Source organism: Dermacentor andersoni, chromosome 2 (genome assembly GCF_023375885.2).
Source record: "Dermacentor andersoni chromosome 2, qqDerAnde1_hic_scaffold, whole genome shotgun sequence".
Taxonomy (NCBI): domain Eukaryota; kingdom Metazoa; phylum Arthropoda; class Arachnida; order Ixodida; family Ixodidae; genus Dermacentor; species Dermacentor andersoni.
In genome coordinates, this window is record NC_092815.1 from 257,228,179 (window position 1) to 257,246,461 (window position 18,283).

At 46.0% G+C, this 18,283-nt stretch overlaps 1 protein-coding gene across 1 annotated transcript in view; it reads left to right on the top strand.

The window, feature by feature from the left end:
* The first annotated feature begins 464 nt into the window (after positions 1–464).
* Positions 465–18,283, top strand: part of LOC126539741 (very long-chain specific acyl-CoA dehydrogenase, mitochondrial-like) — a 250,060-nt gene continuing 232,241 nt past the window's right edge. The window contains exon 1 of the mRNA XM_050186588.3: positions 465–730. Coding sequence (XP_050042545.1) covers positions 675–730 — 56 coding nt within the window. The 5' untranslated portion in view covers positions 465–674. The remainder of the gene's footprint in view (positions 731–18,283) is intronic.

Genomic DNA, 18,283 nt, shown 5'->3' on the forward strand with positions numbered 1-18,283 from the left:
GTGTCTTCTTCTTCGTTAAATTTCTTTTTATAGCTCCGCGTTCTAAGACATCCTGATCTAGCTTCAAAGAGTAGGGCACTGCCTCTTGAGTCCCCTGCACCCACCTGCACTGCAGCGCTCCTAGCGGCAGCCGCCGGCATTCATTGCATCTGGTGCCACTCGGGAGGCCGTGGACGGCACACTAGCCAGTATATTCTAGGCACTATATCCGAATCCACAATATACCGGCATTCCCATGCATACGATAGCGCAGCAGCGCCAGATTTCCCTCTAGGTAATGTAGTGAGAAACTCTATGGTTCTAAGGCATCCCGATCTCGCTTCGAAAAGTAATGAGCTTCCCTTTGAGTTATCATAAATGGTTTCTTTCCTTATTTCGTTTTTTCCAGCTTTTGGGTTGAGCAGCGCTATCTGGCGTTCACCTACGCAAGTTCCATGCGCTGCCGCTGCTTATTTTCGAACCACTGCAGAAGGTACAGTGGCCCTTCTCTAATGTGGTTCTTTATTCTATGAGGAGGCGTGACTGTTCTGCCAGAGTTGTGCTACGCTAATTGCGAAGCTTACCCTTCACTTCCTGCACGGTCCTTTGGTACCGCGTAGTGGCCCAGAAACTTATCCGAGAGCAGGCACACTTCCTGGTGCGTTCTTGCTGATGTCCTCGGGAGACAGTTGCTGATGGCTACCACCACGATGCGGCGAGCAGCTTGGTTCACCGGCGTGCGCGTATGCGCGTACGTATGTGTTGCTTGTTCATTTGTTCCCTGATAATTCGGACAGCTGAATTCTGTTGGCATGCGTACACAGGTTATTGATGTGCGTTTTCGATTGCCTATACTCGTGGGAGCTGTACGTATGAACGCGTTCTTTGCTCTGTGTTTGCGATAGGCAATTTAAATGCTGCAAAGCAACACGAGAAGCAAACAGCAACGAGAGTTAAAGTGCTGCATTTCCGTGGATCTACTACATTCGTACACTGAAGAGAAAACAGAAGGTTGGAGTACAGAGGCTGATATATCGACAATGGGGGCAATGTGCTTGACAGTGTGCTTAGTTTATGGTTGTCCTTGTTCTTGCTGCTCTACCTTCAGGCGCGGAACGTCGTGCTTCTGTTATCGCACACGGAAACCGAGATAGGTTGTCACATCAACCCACTCAGTGAGGTCCGCACTGTGGAAGGCTTTGTTGTCGAACAGGCAGCTTTAAAAGGATAAAAAAAGAAACGAAGAAATTTATTCAGGCTGCCGTTTCGGGATATTGGTTGTACATATTTAAACTAACAACGCGAAAGTGAAACTTGGACACCAGGAAAGGGACGTTGTCTTTCGCGCTGTCAATTTCAAAAGCTTTAGTGAGCTCTGTACTGGCTAAGTAGCTATTTCCTGTATGCAGGAAATAGCTATGCAGGTGCTTTTTTTTTTTGTAGCGGTATTGTTAGGAACTAAGAACAGCTTGCTATATATGTTCAGTGTGAAGAAGTGTTGCATCACATCACTGCCACTTGGGTGCCTGTAGCTGGCAAGCTGTTGCGTCAAATTGGCAGGACAATGGGTTTCATTGTCTGCTGCTGCTGCCACTTGTACGTCTTGGGGATGACAGTTCTTTCATGGTGTGTATTAGCTTTAGTGGTATGACAACGATTCATGCTTACAAAGCAGGTGCGGACAGCGATCAAAAATATCTGCGTACAAGACAGTAACAACACAGCATACAGGATTAACAGATGCACAAAGACCAGAAATATTGTCAAGCTTTTGGTACCAATTTTAATGACCCACAGATTAGCTAGTGTATCTGATCAAATCAAGTATAATTACCTTTCGTATTAAATGGGTTGGGGAGAGCAAAGCGGCACTCATGTTCTGAGCCATGTGCTATTGTGGGCAAATGAAATGGAAACAGCGGAGCGCGTGGCCGATAGTACAATCAGTGCAACCTTATTATTCAAAAGACTAGCGCAAAATAGCAGGGACAAAGACAGAGAAGACGACAGGACGAGCGCTAAACATCAACTGAGGTTTTTACTGCGAGCGAAGGTACATATATACATTTCGTTGGTGCATGCGCACACAGGGTTAAAACAGTTCAAGCACATTCTAATAAAAATTTTTATTAGAACATTTTGATTAGAATGTGCTTGTACTGTTTTAACCCTGTGTGCGCATGCACCAACGAAATGTATATGTGTACCTTCACTCGCAGTAAAAACCTCAGTTGATGTTTAGCGCTCGTCCTGTCGTCTTCTCTGTCTTTGTCCCTGCTATTTTGCGCTAGTCTTTTGAATAATGATGACACTCAACTAGCCCAGCTTTCTGCCTTGATCAGTGCAACCTGCTGGCCATGCTCAATTCAGGTGGTTAGTGCAAGAGTCCGACTGCGGATATGTACGGCCGTGGCTTGCTAGTTTTGTCATACCGCCGCACCGGCGCGCCGCTGAAATCAAAACAGCTGTTTGTGCCACGTTTGCTTTGTTCGCTGTCAAGCGGGGCTTTTTATTTGTGTATTTATTTTTGCCACCATCGTCTCCTTGCTATCACCGACACTTTAACTGCTGGAAGGAAGCCCTGCTCGTGCCACTCAATTGTATCGTTATAGACATCTGCTTCGATAATACAAGCATTCCAGCAACATTCTCTTTTGAACCGTTTCTCAAGTATCGGACAAAAAAAAAAAAATTGAGAGCAGCGCAGAACAATTTCGCGTGATTAACACCGTTTTCTTTATTTACACGTGACACTGTGAAACCTGTGAAATGTGCTAGAAGATGCTGATCTGGCGTAGATTCCAGCTGCAAGAAATATAGCAGGCAAAAAGTTACAACAAAGAAAACGCATTTATTTCTAAGTGAAGACTGTCTCACAACTTTTATGAAATGAAAGTAAACTTGTGGTACAACTAATTCGCTCGAATTTAAGACCTCTCCATTGCAGATGTAGAATTGTTGACAGGGCTCTAATATCTTGTGAAATCTCCTCGGATCGCAGTGACTACCATCATTCTTCGGGGCAAGCTTTCGAAGAGCCGCACAGCTATATCGGAGCTCCATAGGGGCTGCCACTTTTCCTGGACAGCTCCCCACAGTGCATCCTGCGAGCCCCTCTGTAGCGATCGGCGGGAGAGAGCATTTGTCATTGCGCCACAAATTAATTTATTTATTTCAAAGTACCTTACAGGCCCCAAGGGGAGCATTGAGCAAGGGGGGCGTCATTGAACCAATGACAAGAGAAAACCGATATGTGAGAGCTAAAAATGTTTATAGTGATTACCTGCTTGCAAAACAGTGGAACAAATAAAAACGCTAGAATGATGGGTGTAACGTTAAGGGATAAGAAAAGAGGAGATTGGGTGAGGGAACAAACGCGAGTTAATGACATCTTAGTTGAAATCAAGATAAACAAATGGGCAGGACATGTAATGAGGAGGCAGGCGTTTGGTGTGTTGTGACACCACGTACCCGAGCACACGAGGGTTGGACCCTCCCGCGTGTAGCCGTGCGTGGCTTTAGCCGTGTCTGGGGAAAAGGGGATCCTGGGGGTTGAGCCGATGATGGGTGTTTGGACCTTTAAGGCCCCCCGGCGGAGGCAACACACCTCTTCGGCCTCGGCTTCACATAGACGGCACCTCCAGACTGACCCACCTGGAGGAAATCGGCAGTCACCTTTTCCTGTCTTCTTCCTCCACACGCTTTTTCTTTACCCTCTTCTTTCACACCTGTCCTGTCTTCTTGTATCTTCTATTCACTTCAATTTTTCGTAGGTGGCAAGGGTTAACCTTGTGGGGCTAACCTACCTTGGTTATGTCGTATTAGGTTATAGTCTCGATGTACAGCTGGCGTGTGCAGAACTTGTTCGCATGTTCCTGTCGCGTCCCCTCGTTGGGCTCCATGGTGGGCGGCTGGCACCGTGGCTGAACAACACATTTTTTACTATGGCTCCTCCTTTCCCCCAAAATGATCGCCCCTCTTATAAAAGAGGGCGGACCGAAGCAAGTGAATTTTTCCAGAAAAGTTTCCTTCCCAAAATACCATGTAATACACAGCGAAGTACAAGAAATACCAGCAAGAATCTTGTCCCCATTTACGGTATCCAAGTCCCTGACAGAAGCCCTGGGCCTTGGCTACAAGCTTTCAAAAATGTCTAGTGGTGATTTGCTGCTCGAACTTCGAGACAATGTGCAACACGCAAAACTGTCAAACCTCGCGTCCATTGGGGACACCCCTGTCTCCATTACATCCCACCGATCGCTCAACCTTGTCCGCGGTGTAATATCAGAAATCGACTTCGTACACTTAACAGAACAAGAAATGCTTGAAGGGCTCACCGACCAAGATGTCATAGACGTTCACCGGATCAAAATCCGGAAGGACAACAAAGAAATCAACACAAAACACCTGATCCTCACTTTCAACAGCAACACACTTCCTGAACAAATAGAAGTCGGCTACTTGAAAATATCTGTAAGGCACTACATTCCCAACCCTCGCAGATGCTTCAATTGTCAGAGGTTTGGCCATGGCTCACAGAGTTTCCGGGCCTGTAGAACTTGTGCAAAATGTGCTTCTAAAGAACATACTTCTGAAAACTGTGACGGTGCAGCGCATTGCGTAAACTGTGAAGGAGAACATGCCGCGTACTCCAGGGCGTGTCCGTCCTGAAAAAAAGAAAAAGAAATCATCACGTCAAAAACCAAAGAAAACATTTCATTCAAAGAAGCAAGAAGGCGTATCACGCTAACAAACACATTCTCATTCAATGGAAGAAGCAACTTCGCCGATGTGGTGCGACGGGGCGTAGCGCCACACCAACCTTCGGCACCTGCTGAGGTCACGGTTACCGGGCCTCCGGCAGAGCCACCCACGCCCCAGGCAGAGACAGCACAAGCTGTCCTGCCACCTACTAAACACAGCCCGCCGGCCCTCAAGTCGGCCACCCGCAAGGTTTCTCCCCAATGGGAGAGGCCTGACACACGCACACCCGCGGTGTTGCGGAGCTCCAGTGCCTCGGGAGAGGCCATGGAGACAACTTCTAGTCCGTCCCTGCAACTGCGGAGGCATAACTCACTTGAAAAAAAGAACCCCAATAACGGGTCCTCAAACACGAGGAACCTAATTGTTTGTAGCCACACCCCTACAAAATAAACATGGCGTTCCTAGTACATTGGCATTGTCGTGGACTTATTAAAAACTACAGCGACATAAAAGATATCTTAAACTCATTTTCTCCTGTGGCTTTATGTTTACAAGAGACTAACTTAGGACCACAACATAAGAACATATTAAAAAACTACAAAGTATTTCGTTGTGATAGAGAGCAAGCGAGTAGGCTCTCTGGAGGTGTCGCGATAGTAGTGAAAAATGGTGCTGCTACTCATGAAATCAGACTTCAAATGAAATATGAAGCTGCAGCAGTGACCATCCTTGATTTTAAAACAATTACAATATGTACTGTGTATCTGGAACCACATCTAAATGTTACACTTCATGATATAGAAGCACTTTTTAAACAACTACCAGAGCCATATTTAGTAGTAGGGGATTTTAACGCACACTCATTTTTTGGGGGGAGTGACCAAACAGACACTAGAGGCCGTATCTTAGAAGATTTTATTTTATCAAATAATGTCTGCCTGCTCAATACCGGAAAGCACACATATTGCTCTTCGAGCTCAGGAAAAATGAGCTGCTTAGATTTGTCTTTTAGTTCTCCATCGCTTTTTACAGATTTTAAATGGGATGTTGTTGACAACCCTTATGGAAGTGATCACCTTCCTGCAAAAATTAACTTATCATCCCCACCACAAATCATCCCAAGCAAACCACGTTGTTGGAAGCTACACTTAGCAAACTGGGCACTGTTTCAAGAACAGGCCAGCCTGGAAGAAGTTTTCTCAAGTAATCTAAATGTCGATGATCAAAACAAACTGTTCACAACCTGTATTATTAATGCCGCGCAGCTAGCTATTCCTCAGCCCTCGGGGGTGGTTCGAAATAATAAAAAAATCTGGTACACACAAGAATGCAGGGAAGCAAAAAAGAAACAAAACAAAGCCTGGGGCATCTTCCGTAGATACCCAACCCATGAAAATCTTGTAAATTTTAAAAAGGCGAAAGCCAACGCACGCCGCATCCGTCGAGATGCTAAGAAAACTTCCTGGAAGAACTACATATCATCTATCAATAGCTCAACCACATCCAAAAAAATGTGGGAACAAGTCCATAAATTAAATTGCAGCTTCTCCCCTTTCACCGTCCCGTTTTTAACAGCTCCTGGCACACAAACAAGTATAAAGGAACAGGCAGACGTAGTAGGGGAACATTTTTCTAATGTTTCAAGTTCCTCACACTACACTCAATCATTCCTGAAGCACAAACATACAACCGAAAAACAAAAACTTCCTACAAGTGGCTGTACAAATGAGCCCTATAATGCATTAATCACATTTCACGAAATCCAAAAAGTACTGTCCGCAGGTAAACAGACGGCCCCCGGCCCTGATGAAATACACTATGAAATGCTCGCTCACCTCTCAGACATTGCTGTGAACGCACTTTTACAATTCTTCAACAAAATATGGGTATCGGGAAAAATTCCGGAGGCTTGGAAAAAAGCCGTAATTGTACCGTTTCTGAAGCCTACAAACCCACCAACCAGCCCTGGCAGTTACAGGCCTATAGCTCTCACAAGTTGTCTCGCAAAATCATTCGAAAGTATCGTGAACATGAGGCTGATGTTCACTCTTGAATCACGTGAACTTCTTGACATCTACCAGTGCGGACTTAAAAAAACGTGTTCAACGACCGATCATCTCGTCCGCCTAGAAAATACAGTCCGAGAAGCATTCGTGCACAAGCAACACTGTTTAGCAGTTTTTTTCGATATCGATAAGGCTTACGATACCACCTGGAGGTTTGGTATTCTCCGCGACCTAGCAGAACTTGGTATTCGTGGCAGGATGCTGAACTGCCTGAAAGATTTCATGTCCGACCGTTCATTTCATGTGCGCCTGGGTGCAACCTTTTCGAAGAAATTCGTCCAGGAGAATGGAGTGCCGCAGGGTTGTATTTTGAGTACGACACTTTTCATTGTAAAAATGAACTCCATAGCAAAAATCATTCCTATATCCATTATGTATTCTGTATATGTCGATGACCTTCAAATAGCATGCACATGCTCCAGCTTACCAACATACGAGAGACAGATACAACTCACATTGAATAAACTCGCGATCTGGGCAGACAAAAATGGGTTTAAGTTTTCACCTCAAAAAACAGTTGCTGTCCTCTTCTCACTAAAAAGAGGCCTACAGGTCGACCCCACCCTACACCTAAATGAAACCGTACTTCCAGTAAGGAATGAACAAAAATTTCTGGGTATAACTTTCGATAAAAAGCTCACATTCCTACTACACATAACCACCCTCAAAAAGAAAGCTTCCCAGTCACTAAATATACTCAAGGTACTGTCATAAACATTGGGGTTCTGATAGAACATGCCTTCTACACATTTATCGTTATTTAGTACGTTCCTCTTTGGATTATGGCTGCATAGTGTATGGTTCAGCAAGACCGACATACCTAAAAAAATTAGACCCAGTACATAACTCAGGCTTACGCATTTCATGCGGTGCGTACCGAACATCTCCTATAACCAGCCTTTACGTAGAAACAAACGAACCCCCACTAGAAAATAGAAGAGCCGCTCTAACCTCTGCATATATTCTTAAGGTACAATCTCTACCAAAACACATTTGCTATCCACTTGTAGCAAAATGCCCTTCACGAGTACTTTTCAACAACAAACCACAAACTACAAGACCACTGCTCCTGCGATTTGAAGAGATGTGCCGGAATCTTGGCATATTGGACACTTTACCTGGCATTACCCACAGACAAAATCCACTACCCCCATGGTTCATCTTCCCGACAACTTGCGATCTTACTTTAACACAGTTCAGTAAAGCACAAACTCCGGCACAACACATCATTCAGGAATTTCTAGCACTAGAAGAAAAATACAGCAGTTTCACAGATTTTTATACATATGGTTCGAAAACAAATGACCATGTTGGAAGTGCAGTCGTCCAAGGGAACTGGGAAGAAACAGTAAGACTTCCGTAGTGCACATCCATTTTCACTGCCGAATGTTACGCAATTTCTATAGCAATAGAGAAAATAGTAAAGGAGAACCTCGCAAGTAGTATCATATACACAGACTCCCTAAGTGCTCTTCATGCCAGAAATGCAGTCACACCACTATTAGGAGACATTATACACAATTTAATAAAAGCCACCGCACAAGGACTGAACATTAAATTATGCTGGGTTCCTAGCCACATCGGAATTAGTGGCAACGAGAGAGCAGACGCATGCACGGCACAGGCCCAACACAAGGAAATCACAAAAGTAAAGATACCTCCTAACGACTGCATGAAGTTAATACATCATAAACTAAGGAAAAAATGGCAGTCTGCTTGGAACAATGAAGTAAATAACAAATTACACCTGTTAAAACCTGTGTTAGGCGAATGGAAATCTTGTACGCACCAGGAAAGTTCAAAGAAGTGATTCTGTGCCGTCTTCGCATAGGACACACACACCTAACACACAACTTCATTCTAACAAAGCAAGACAAACCCCAATGTGAACTATGTGCAGATGAGCTAACAATAAACCATATCCTATTTTCATGCAGAAAACTTGAACCACTGAGGAAGAAGTTTTTTACCATATTTTACAAAGAACACATCCCTTTTCACCCAGCTTTGATTTTAGGAGAAGATGCGCTTGTTAATCTATCATGTTTTTAGCTTTTTAAAAGAAGCAGGAGTTCTAATAAAACTTTGAAACCTCGCAGAGTACTTAACTACATATTACAGAGCACCTCATCCACCTTCTCATCCCTGAGAAGTAGGCCGAGGTCCTTAGTTAACATGTTGGGACTCTCTGGGCTCTTGCCCAGACAAGGACCCACTGACGTGTCCCAACTTTTTTAATGAATCCATACCTAGTGTTTGGCGCATGATAGCCTAAGCTGCTTATGCGCCATTAAACTCAACTCAACTCATGTAATGAGGAGGGAAGATAACCGATGGACATTAAGGGTTACGGACTGGATTCCAAGGGAAGGGAAGCGTAGCAGGGGGCGGCAGAAAGTTAGGTGGGCGGATGAGATTAAGAAGTTTGCAATGACAACATGGCCACAATTAACACGTGACCAGGGTAGTTGGAGAAGTATGGGAGAGGCCTTTGCCCTGCAGTGGGCGTAACCAGGCTGCTGCTGCTGCTGCTGCTGCTGCTGCTGCTGCTGCTGATGATGATGATGATGATGTCAGAGTTACGATGAGCTACGCAACAGCTAGCTTTGACGAGGCATTCTCCTGCAACCGATGCGTCGATATCCAGCCTGGCCATTGGTTCCGACCAAGCGCCGCTGATCACGTAGATCAAGGCCTTTGTCCACGAAGAAGTTGCGCAACAGCTTTTTCTGGTGCCCTTCACCCAGGTGCCTGCTAGTCCTTTGCTATCTGCTCTGCGCATCGTCATTCAAGGAGAAATCGCCGACGCACTGCCGGTTGCTCCCCAGCAGCCGCTTGCTGCCACTCCGCTAACTTATGCTGTGGTAGCTGGCAGTTAATATTATTGACACCCGAATAAGTTGTCGACTTAAGGTTATTTATGAGCCCTGTGATACCATCCTCTGTTGCATCGATGGATTGCATGTAGTGGTAATCTCGATCAGTGACTTCCGGCAGATTTGAATGGTCTTCTATTGTGAATATGGATGAAAAAAATGCATTAAAGACTGGACATTCCTTGTCACTAATTGGAGCTTGATTACCATCACTTAGTGAAATGTGATGCGAGCCACTATTAGGTGAAATCACCTGCCAGAATTTTTGGGGGTTGTTTTTAAGTAGTGAAGGTAGATCTTGAGAGTAGTATTTTTCTTTAGCCTCTCTTAAAGACGGGCAGTAATCTTTCAAAAATGAGCTATATTTATCCCGTACCACGTGTGAGTTTGTATGCTTTGCAGTTGCGTATAGCCTTTTCTTCTTGTTTCTTAGCCTTCCAAGGTACTTGGTGAACCAAGGGTTCTGTCTATCCCCTGTTATTCCGATTTGGGGGATATACGTTTCCACTAAAGCACAGTGCTTGTCTTTAAACAGAAGCCAGTTTTTGTTGACTGACCGAGTAGAAAACGAAGCTAAGAAGGTGCCAGAAAGAAATGTCTCAAGTTCTTTTTTAATATTGTCATAGTCTCCTCTAGAAGGATCGACATTTGGGCGAGTTGGTACTGGTTGAACATCTTAAAGGGCTGCGCAAAAAAACGACAACAGAAGGCAGGAACACACAGGACAGCGCTGAACTCACAACTAACTTTATTCGAAGGCATACATACACTTAAGTACACAACCCATAGCCACGTGCTCTCCCATCTATGGCGTCATTATCAGTGCGCAGGCAAAAAAACACGCAAAACCATTTGATCTAATACTACGTTATGAAGCTGCTTAAAAATTCAAATTCACTATCATGCAAATTTATCGATGGCATGCTTACACAGTGCGACCCTTTTTTTCTGATATAGAAGGCCTCAGTAATCTCCCTCGTAGTCTGATTTTTGTGCGTGGAAAGTATTGTGGTGTCTTTATATATTGGAGTGCACCCATGCTCAGAGCAATGCCGCACGACATGCGAGTAGGCATTACCCGTTAGTGAGTGCCTATGTTCAGACTATCTAATATTGAGGCAACGACCTGTTTGACCGATATATACGTGACTGCAGGAAAATGGAAGTTCGTAAACAACTCCCATTCTACAGTGCACAAACGGGGACGTATGCTTAACAGTACAGCCTTTCCCAGCATGAGTGGAGGCAGCCTGGGCCAATTTCCTATCGATCTTACCACAAATTTTGATCAACTTGTTAGGGGCAGAAAAAACAACCTTTATATCAAATCTGCCTGCTACATTCCTGAGGTTATGGGATAGTTTATGCACACATGGAATTACAACCAGTTTTTTCTTCTTGTCAGCAGGCTCTGGATTATTCATTCTTGAGGGTGCTCCTAATTTCACACGTTTAACCAGCTTCTGTACTGTCATGCGGATAGCATCCTCTCGAAAACCTGCCGCTCTCAAACGCTCCAGTTGTGTTAAGAAACTCTTAGACGTCTTGTGAAAACACGATTTCGAAAGTGCGGAAAATAAAACCGAAAACGCAATGCCGTTTTTTACATGCATGTGTGCATGTGTGTTTACATACGCATGTGTGCTGGATGTATTGCCCAAGGTCAGAAAAACAAATTTTAAATTTTCACTCCGCACATTCGAAGGTTGTAAAAAACGGCATTGCGTTTTCGGTTTTATTTTCCGCACTTTCGAAATCGTGTTTTCACAAGACGTCTAAGAGTTTCTTAACACAACTGGAGCGTTTGAGAGCGGCAGGTTTTCGAGAGGATGCTATCCGCATGACCGTACAGAAGCTGGTTAAACGTGTGAAATTAGGAGCACCCTCAAGAATGAATAATCCAGAGCCTGCTGACAAGAAGAAAAAACTGGTTGTAATTCCATATGTGCATAAACTCTCCCATAATCTCAGGAATGTAGCAGGCAGATTTGATATAAAGGTTGTTTTTTCTGCCCCTAACAAGTTGATCAAAATTTGTGGTAAGATCGATAGGAAATTGGCCCAGGCTGCCTCCACTCATGCTGGGAAAGGCTGTACTGTTAAGCATACATCCCCGTTTGTGCACTGTAGAATGGGAGTTGTTTACGAACTTCCATTTTCCTGCGGTCACGTATATATCGGTCAAACAGGTCGTTGCCTCAATATTAGATTGTCTGAACATAGGCGCTCACTAACGGGTAATGCCTACTCGCATGTCGCGCGGCATTGCTCTGAGCATGGGTGCACTCCAATATATAGACACCACAATACTTTCCACGCACAAAAATCAGACTACGAGGGAGATTATTGAGGCCTTCTATATCAGAAAAAAGGGTCGCGCTGTGTAAGCATGCCATCGATAAATTTGCATGATAGTGAATTTGAATTTTTAAGCAGCTTCATAACGTAGTATTAGTTCAAATGGTTTTGCGTGTTTTTTGCCTGCGCACTGATAATGACGCCATGGATGGGAGAGCACGTGGCTATGGGTTGTATACTTAAGTGTATGTATGCCTTCGAATAAAGTTAGTTGTGAGTTCAGCGCTGTCCTGTGTGTTCCTGCCTTCTGTCGTCGTTTTTTTTCGCTGCCCCTTCAAGATAGTCTCCTCTGTTGTAATCACGGATGGTTTTGTTTGAGATGCCTGTAAATTTCAAGGGGATGTTAAGAGTAAGTTGTAGTAGCTTGTGATCGCCGGAACAGTCTAAGCAAACAACTTCACCAACTGTTTCAGGGACATTAGTGAAAACTAAATCTAAAATGTTACTGCCACAGGTGGGCTGGGTAATAATTTTGAATAAATTGAAATCTAACATTAAAGAAATGAACTCCATTGGTGTATGACAAGAGGATGATAGGTTATTCCAGTCGATCAAAGGAAAATTAAAGTCGCCAAAAAGATAGACAATATTAGCTTGACAAAGCTCAAGAGCTTTAGAAATACTATTGCGCAGTTCGACAAGAAAGTACTGGTTTTATCGGGAGGACGATAACAACATCCTATCAGTAGCTTGTTTCTGTAGGTTTGACATTCAGCCCATACTATCTCAATACTGGAATATACAATAATAACTTGTGAGGTAAATATTCTCACATAGGTTCATGTCGGCACCATGAGCGGGCCAATCGAGATGCATCACTCCCAGTTCTTTTGTTAGTTTGCTTACTGATCGGGCCATGTGTATTGGGCTGCGATCATGCTGCAGGTAAAATAGGCCATCTGAGAACGGGCCTTCAGGAGCATACGGAATGGTAACGCCCTCAATGATCCTTCGATACACTTCGACGGTTAACTCGACTTCTAGGCAGATGAGTGGACTTATGCCATCCTTGGAAAGGGCTCCCCAGACGCTGACAGCGCACCGGCCACTACTGACACGGGAGGTTACGTGGCTCGAACCTGCAAAAGAAAATTGTTTGGTGCATTGGGTAGCATTGGCAGATGCCTTGCAAGTGGAAGCACTTGATACGGAAAAATGGCCCCCTATTCCAAATAATGATGTGCGATTCATCTGTTTATTTCGGCTAAGAAAGCAGCTGGAACTAGTTTGCAAAAGGATTAAATGTCTGAAGTAAATAGGGTATTATCAAGAGAACAAATATACGTGGTGTTTTCTGTTCACCATATGCGCTGGCGCTGGTCCCATCGTGAGGAAAACGTGGATTCATCTGTGAACATAACTCCAGTCCATAGCTGTCTTTGACAAATGCTCTTCAGAAAATAAAAGCCATGCGTGCCTGTTGGCCTCCGAGAGCAGAGGTTCTTGTGCAGGCGCCCTATTTTCGAGGTTTGCTTCGTGCAACCGTGTTCACACGGTTTTTGAGCTAGCGTCCATACGAAGTTCGTGAACTATTCCCCTCGATGTGAAAAATGGGGCTTCAGCTGCACATGCCACGATTTGAAGATCTCGGTCCTCTGTCGTAGCTCGACGTCTGTGTCCAAGAGGTAGATTTCCAAGCTATCCCTCGCCACGGTACGCCTGGAGAATCCAATTAACAATCGCCAACTGGCGGCCTGTAATGCTGGTAATATCACGCTGCGGCATATTGTACCGGTAAAGACCAATCATCTGAAGTCGGGTCTTCTGTGGATACACCAGGCATGGCTGAGTTCCATTGGCCTTAGGAGCACCGGTTCCTGCAGTTATACGCTATAGCACCGACACGGCAACACTGCCCCATTAAGATGTGGCTCTTGTGCAAGCGGTGTTTTTTACGATACAGTTGAGTGGCAGGAGCAGTGCTGCCAATTCCAGCAGTTAAAGTGTCGGTGATAGTAAGGAGACGATGGTTGCAAAAATACACAAATGAAAAGCCACGCTTGATAACGAACAAAGCAAACATGGCACGAACAGCTGCTTTGACGGCGATATCAGCGGCGCGGCGGTATGACAAAACTAGCACACAGGAAGCCGCAGTCGAACATATCGCAGTCGGACACGTACTCTTGCACTAACCACCTGAATTGAGCATGGCCAGCAGGTTGCGCTGATTGTGCTATAGGCCGTGCGCTCGGCAGTTCACGTTTCATTTGTCCACGATAGTACATATTCTCACGTGGAGCAACGTATGAAGAACACAGTAGCAATACTATGAAAGACGAAACTAACTTTTATTGGGTGAACCTGTGCCCACAAAAGCAGACTACACCTAAAGAACGGTGACAACAGCGAACACAGTCGGCGATCGTCAAAATCTGATCAGCGGTTCAAGCGCGTCAGCTTTTATATATCAGTCATCGAATGTTCCAGAGTAACCGCTGGGACCCGTGTGCCTTCCACAAAGTTCTACACCATTCGCGTCGCGCATACATGCAATCAGATTACACAAGGTCCGGCGACAACAGACAGCGGATAGAAGCATCAATATCATTCTAGAAACTTCCTATACATGCAGACGCGTCCTGCGCTGAGCGATAACATTTCTTAGACGTTAAAAGCGCTCACCCGTAAAAGATAAATGAGTTCACGTGTCAATTCCCCCCTCTCAAATTCATCGCCCCAATGCTACAAACATAACAGGAGGGTGAAACACAAAAGGTCACTTGTTAAACAAAGTAACAAAACAACAAAAAACAAAACCCGAGGTGACACAAAAAAAAAAAGTTCTACGTTCAGCTATGCGACGTCCCCAAAGTTCATTAACGCTGATGGGATGGCTTAAGTCGCACAATATGAACTACTTCAGGTCGTGAGCGGCTCCGCTGTGATAGCGAAATGCCGTCTCGCTCAACCTCATAGTCGAGTGCACCAATGCGTCGGATGATCTTGTATGGTCCAAAATAGCAGCGTAAAGGCTTCTCGCTCAGTCCTCGTCAGCGTATAGGGGTCCAAACCCAAACACGGTCGCCGGGCTGGTACTTGACGTAGCGTCGTCGAAGGTTGTAGTGTCGGCTGTCGGTCCTCTGTTGGTTCTTGATCTACAGGCCGGTGAGCTGTTGGGCTTCTTCGGCGCGCTGGAGATAGGTAGCGAAGTTAAGATTTTCTTCGTCAGTGACGTGCGGCAGCATGGCGTCGAGCGTCGTCTGGTTCCTGTCGTAAATCAGCTTAAACGGTGTGATCTGTGTTTCTTGCACCGCCGTGTTGTAAGCAATGGTTACGTACAGCAGGACCGCGTCCCACGTCTTGTGCTCGACATCGACATACATTGCTAGCATGTCGGCGAGGGTATTGTTCAGGCGCTCCGTGAGACCATTCATCTGTAGGTGGTAGGTAGTTTTCCTCCTGGGGCTTGTCTGGCTGCATTGCAGAATGGCTTGGGTGAGCTCTGCTGTAAAGGCCGTTCCTCTGTCAGTGATGAGGACTTCTGGGGGACCATGTCGCAGCAGGATGTTCTCGATGAAAAATTTCGCCACTTCGTTGCGCTGCCTTTCGGTAGAGCTTTAGTTTCAGCGAAACGGGTGAGATAGTCCGTCACCAAGACGATTCACTTATTTCCGGATGTTGACGCCGGAAACGGTCCCAACAAATCCATCCCGATCTGCTGAAATGGTCGGCAAGGAAGTTCGATCAGCTGTAGTAATCCTGTTGGACTTGTCGGTGGTGTCTTGCGTTGCTGACAGTCTCGGCATGTCTTGACTTAACGGGCGACGTTGGCGGTCAGACGCGGCCAGTAATACCTTTCCTGTATCCTCGACAGCGTTCGCGAGAATCCGAGGTGCCCAGCGGTAGGATCGTCATGTAGGGCATGCAGTACTTCTGGACGCAGCGTTGACGGAACAAGAAGGTAGCTGGCACAGCCTGGTCAGAAGTTCTTCTTTACAAGCAGGTTGTTTTGTAATGTGAACGAAGACAATCTGCGTTTAAATGCCCTAGGTACAGGTCGGTGTTCCCTTCCAAATACTCGACGAGGCCTTTAGCTCCGGGTCTGCTCGTTGCTGTTTAGTGATGTCTTCTGCCCCTATAATTCCAAGGAAGGCATCATCATCCTCGTCACCTTGCGGCAGGGGATCGATGGGGGTGCGTGAGAGGCAGTCGGCATCAGTGTTTTCGTCCAGACTTGTAGATTACCGTGACGTCATATTCTTGCAGTCTGAGGCTCCACCTCGCCAGCCGTCCTGAAGGGTCCTTTAATTTAGCTAGCCAACACAACGCGTGATGGTCGCTGACGACTTTGAATGGCCTGCCATATAGGTAAGGGCAGAATTTTGCTGTAGCCCAAATGATGGCGAGGCATTCCTTTTCAGTCATAGAATAATTGCCTTCCGCTTTTGACACGGACCGGCTAGCATAAGATATCACCCGTTCATGTCTGTCTTTCTTCTGGACTAGGGCGGCACCGAGGCCTAGGCTACTGGTGTCAGTGTGGATTCCGGTATTACCGTCTTCGTCGAAATCTGCATGTACCGGCGGTGACTGCCTGCGTCGTTTTAGTTGTTGAAATGTGTTGGCCTGCGGCGTTTGCTACTTCAACTCAACATCAGATTTGGTTAGATGCGTTAGCGGCTCCGCAATGCATGAAAAGTCCTTGACAAAGCGCCTGTAGTAGGCACACATGCCAAGGAATCTACGCACTGCCTTCTTGTCGATGGGCTGCGGGAACTTTGCGATGGCAGCTGTCTTCTGCGGGTTGGGGCAGACTCCAGATTTGCTGATGACGTGGCCTAGAAACAGAAGCTCGCCGTAAGCGAAGCAGCACTTTTCCGGCTTCAGAGGAAGCCCTGATGACCTGATGGCCTCTAGTACTGTTGCAAGCCTTCTAAGGTGATCTTCGAAATTTCCGGCGAAGACGACGACGTCATCCAAGTAAACAAGACAGGTCTGCCACTTAAATCCTGCTCACACCGTATCCATGACACGCTGGAACACGGCAGGTGCCGAGCACAGTCCGAATGGCATGACCTTGAACTTGTAGAGGCTGTCTGGCGTGATGAAGGCAGTCTTTTTGCGATCTCTTTCGTCGACTTCTATTTGCCAATAGCCAGACTTTAGGTCCATCGACGAGAAGTATTTAGCGTTGCAGAGCCGATCCAATGCGTCGTCTATCCGTGGAAGGAGGTATACGTCTTTCCTCGTGATCTTGTTCAGTCGACGATAATCGATGCAGGAATGTAGGGTTCCGTCCTTTTTCTTCACCAGGACAACAGGAGATGCCCACGGGCTTTTGGACGGCTGGATGATGTTGTTGCGGAGCATTTCGTCGACTTGTTGCCTAATAGCTTCACATTCTCGCATCGAAACTCGGTAAGGGCTCTGGCGGAGTGGTTGAGCGCACTTTTCGGTTATTATGCGATGCTTTGCAACTGGTGTTTGCTCAATCCTCGATGACGTCGAAAAGCAGTCCTTGTATATGTAGTATAGTGTCGCCCCCTGTCAGATCTCTGTGTCATCGTACATGTATGTTTTGTAGTTTAGCTAGATGGCGAACCCCCCTTCTGTCATGTGACAAGCTTGGACCAATCGGGAGGTGTCATCTAGCGTGTGAAGCCTTTATAAGTAATAAACGGCCGCGGGTCGGTCGGCCTTCGTTCCGGTTTTCATCGGGAACAGTTAGCTCCGCGTCTCCTTTACTGCGCCGGCGCTAGCCGCGCGTTCGCCCGTCGGGTCCCCCTGCTTGCCTGCCGCTGCCGACGCAACAGTATCATCGAAGAAGACTTCTGAGCTTTTGCTGCTAGCTGATGGGGAGACTTGGATTTACGTCGAAGTGTGGTTCGGGAACTATGGTCGTTGAATGGAAACCTGGCTCAAAACCTTCTAAAGGATCTCGACCTTTAACAACTGGACATCTGAGGATAAGCTACGACATGTGTACTTCTCCTTGGAAGATGCCACGAGGACTGGTTCGAGAACCGGGAGTCCACCCTTGCAACATGGGACCTGTTCCACAGTAACTTCCTGAGGACGTTCACGAGCGTTGTCCGAAAAGAAAGGGCTGAAGTTCTGCTGGAAACCCGAGGCCAACTACCCAGTGAGACCATCGCCACCTTCACAAAAGAGATGACCATCGATAACATTCCAGAAACTTCTTTTACGTGCAGGCGCATCCTGCGCTATGCGATAACATTTGTTAGGTGGTGAGAAGTGGTCGCCCGATAAAGAAGTACACGTGTCATTATATTCAAATGCCCCGCTATTCAACTTGCTCGGCATTTTGAGCTTTGAGCGCCGATAGCGATGCAGGAA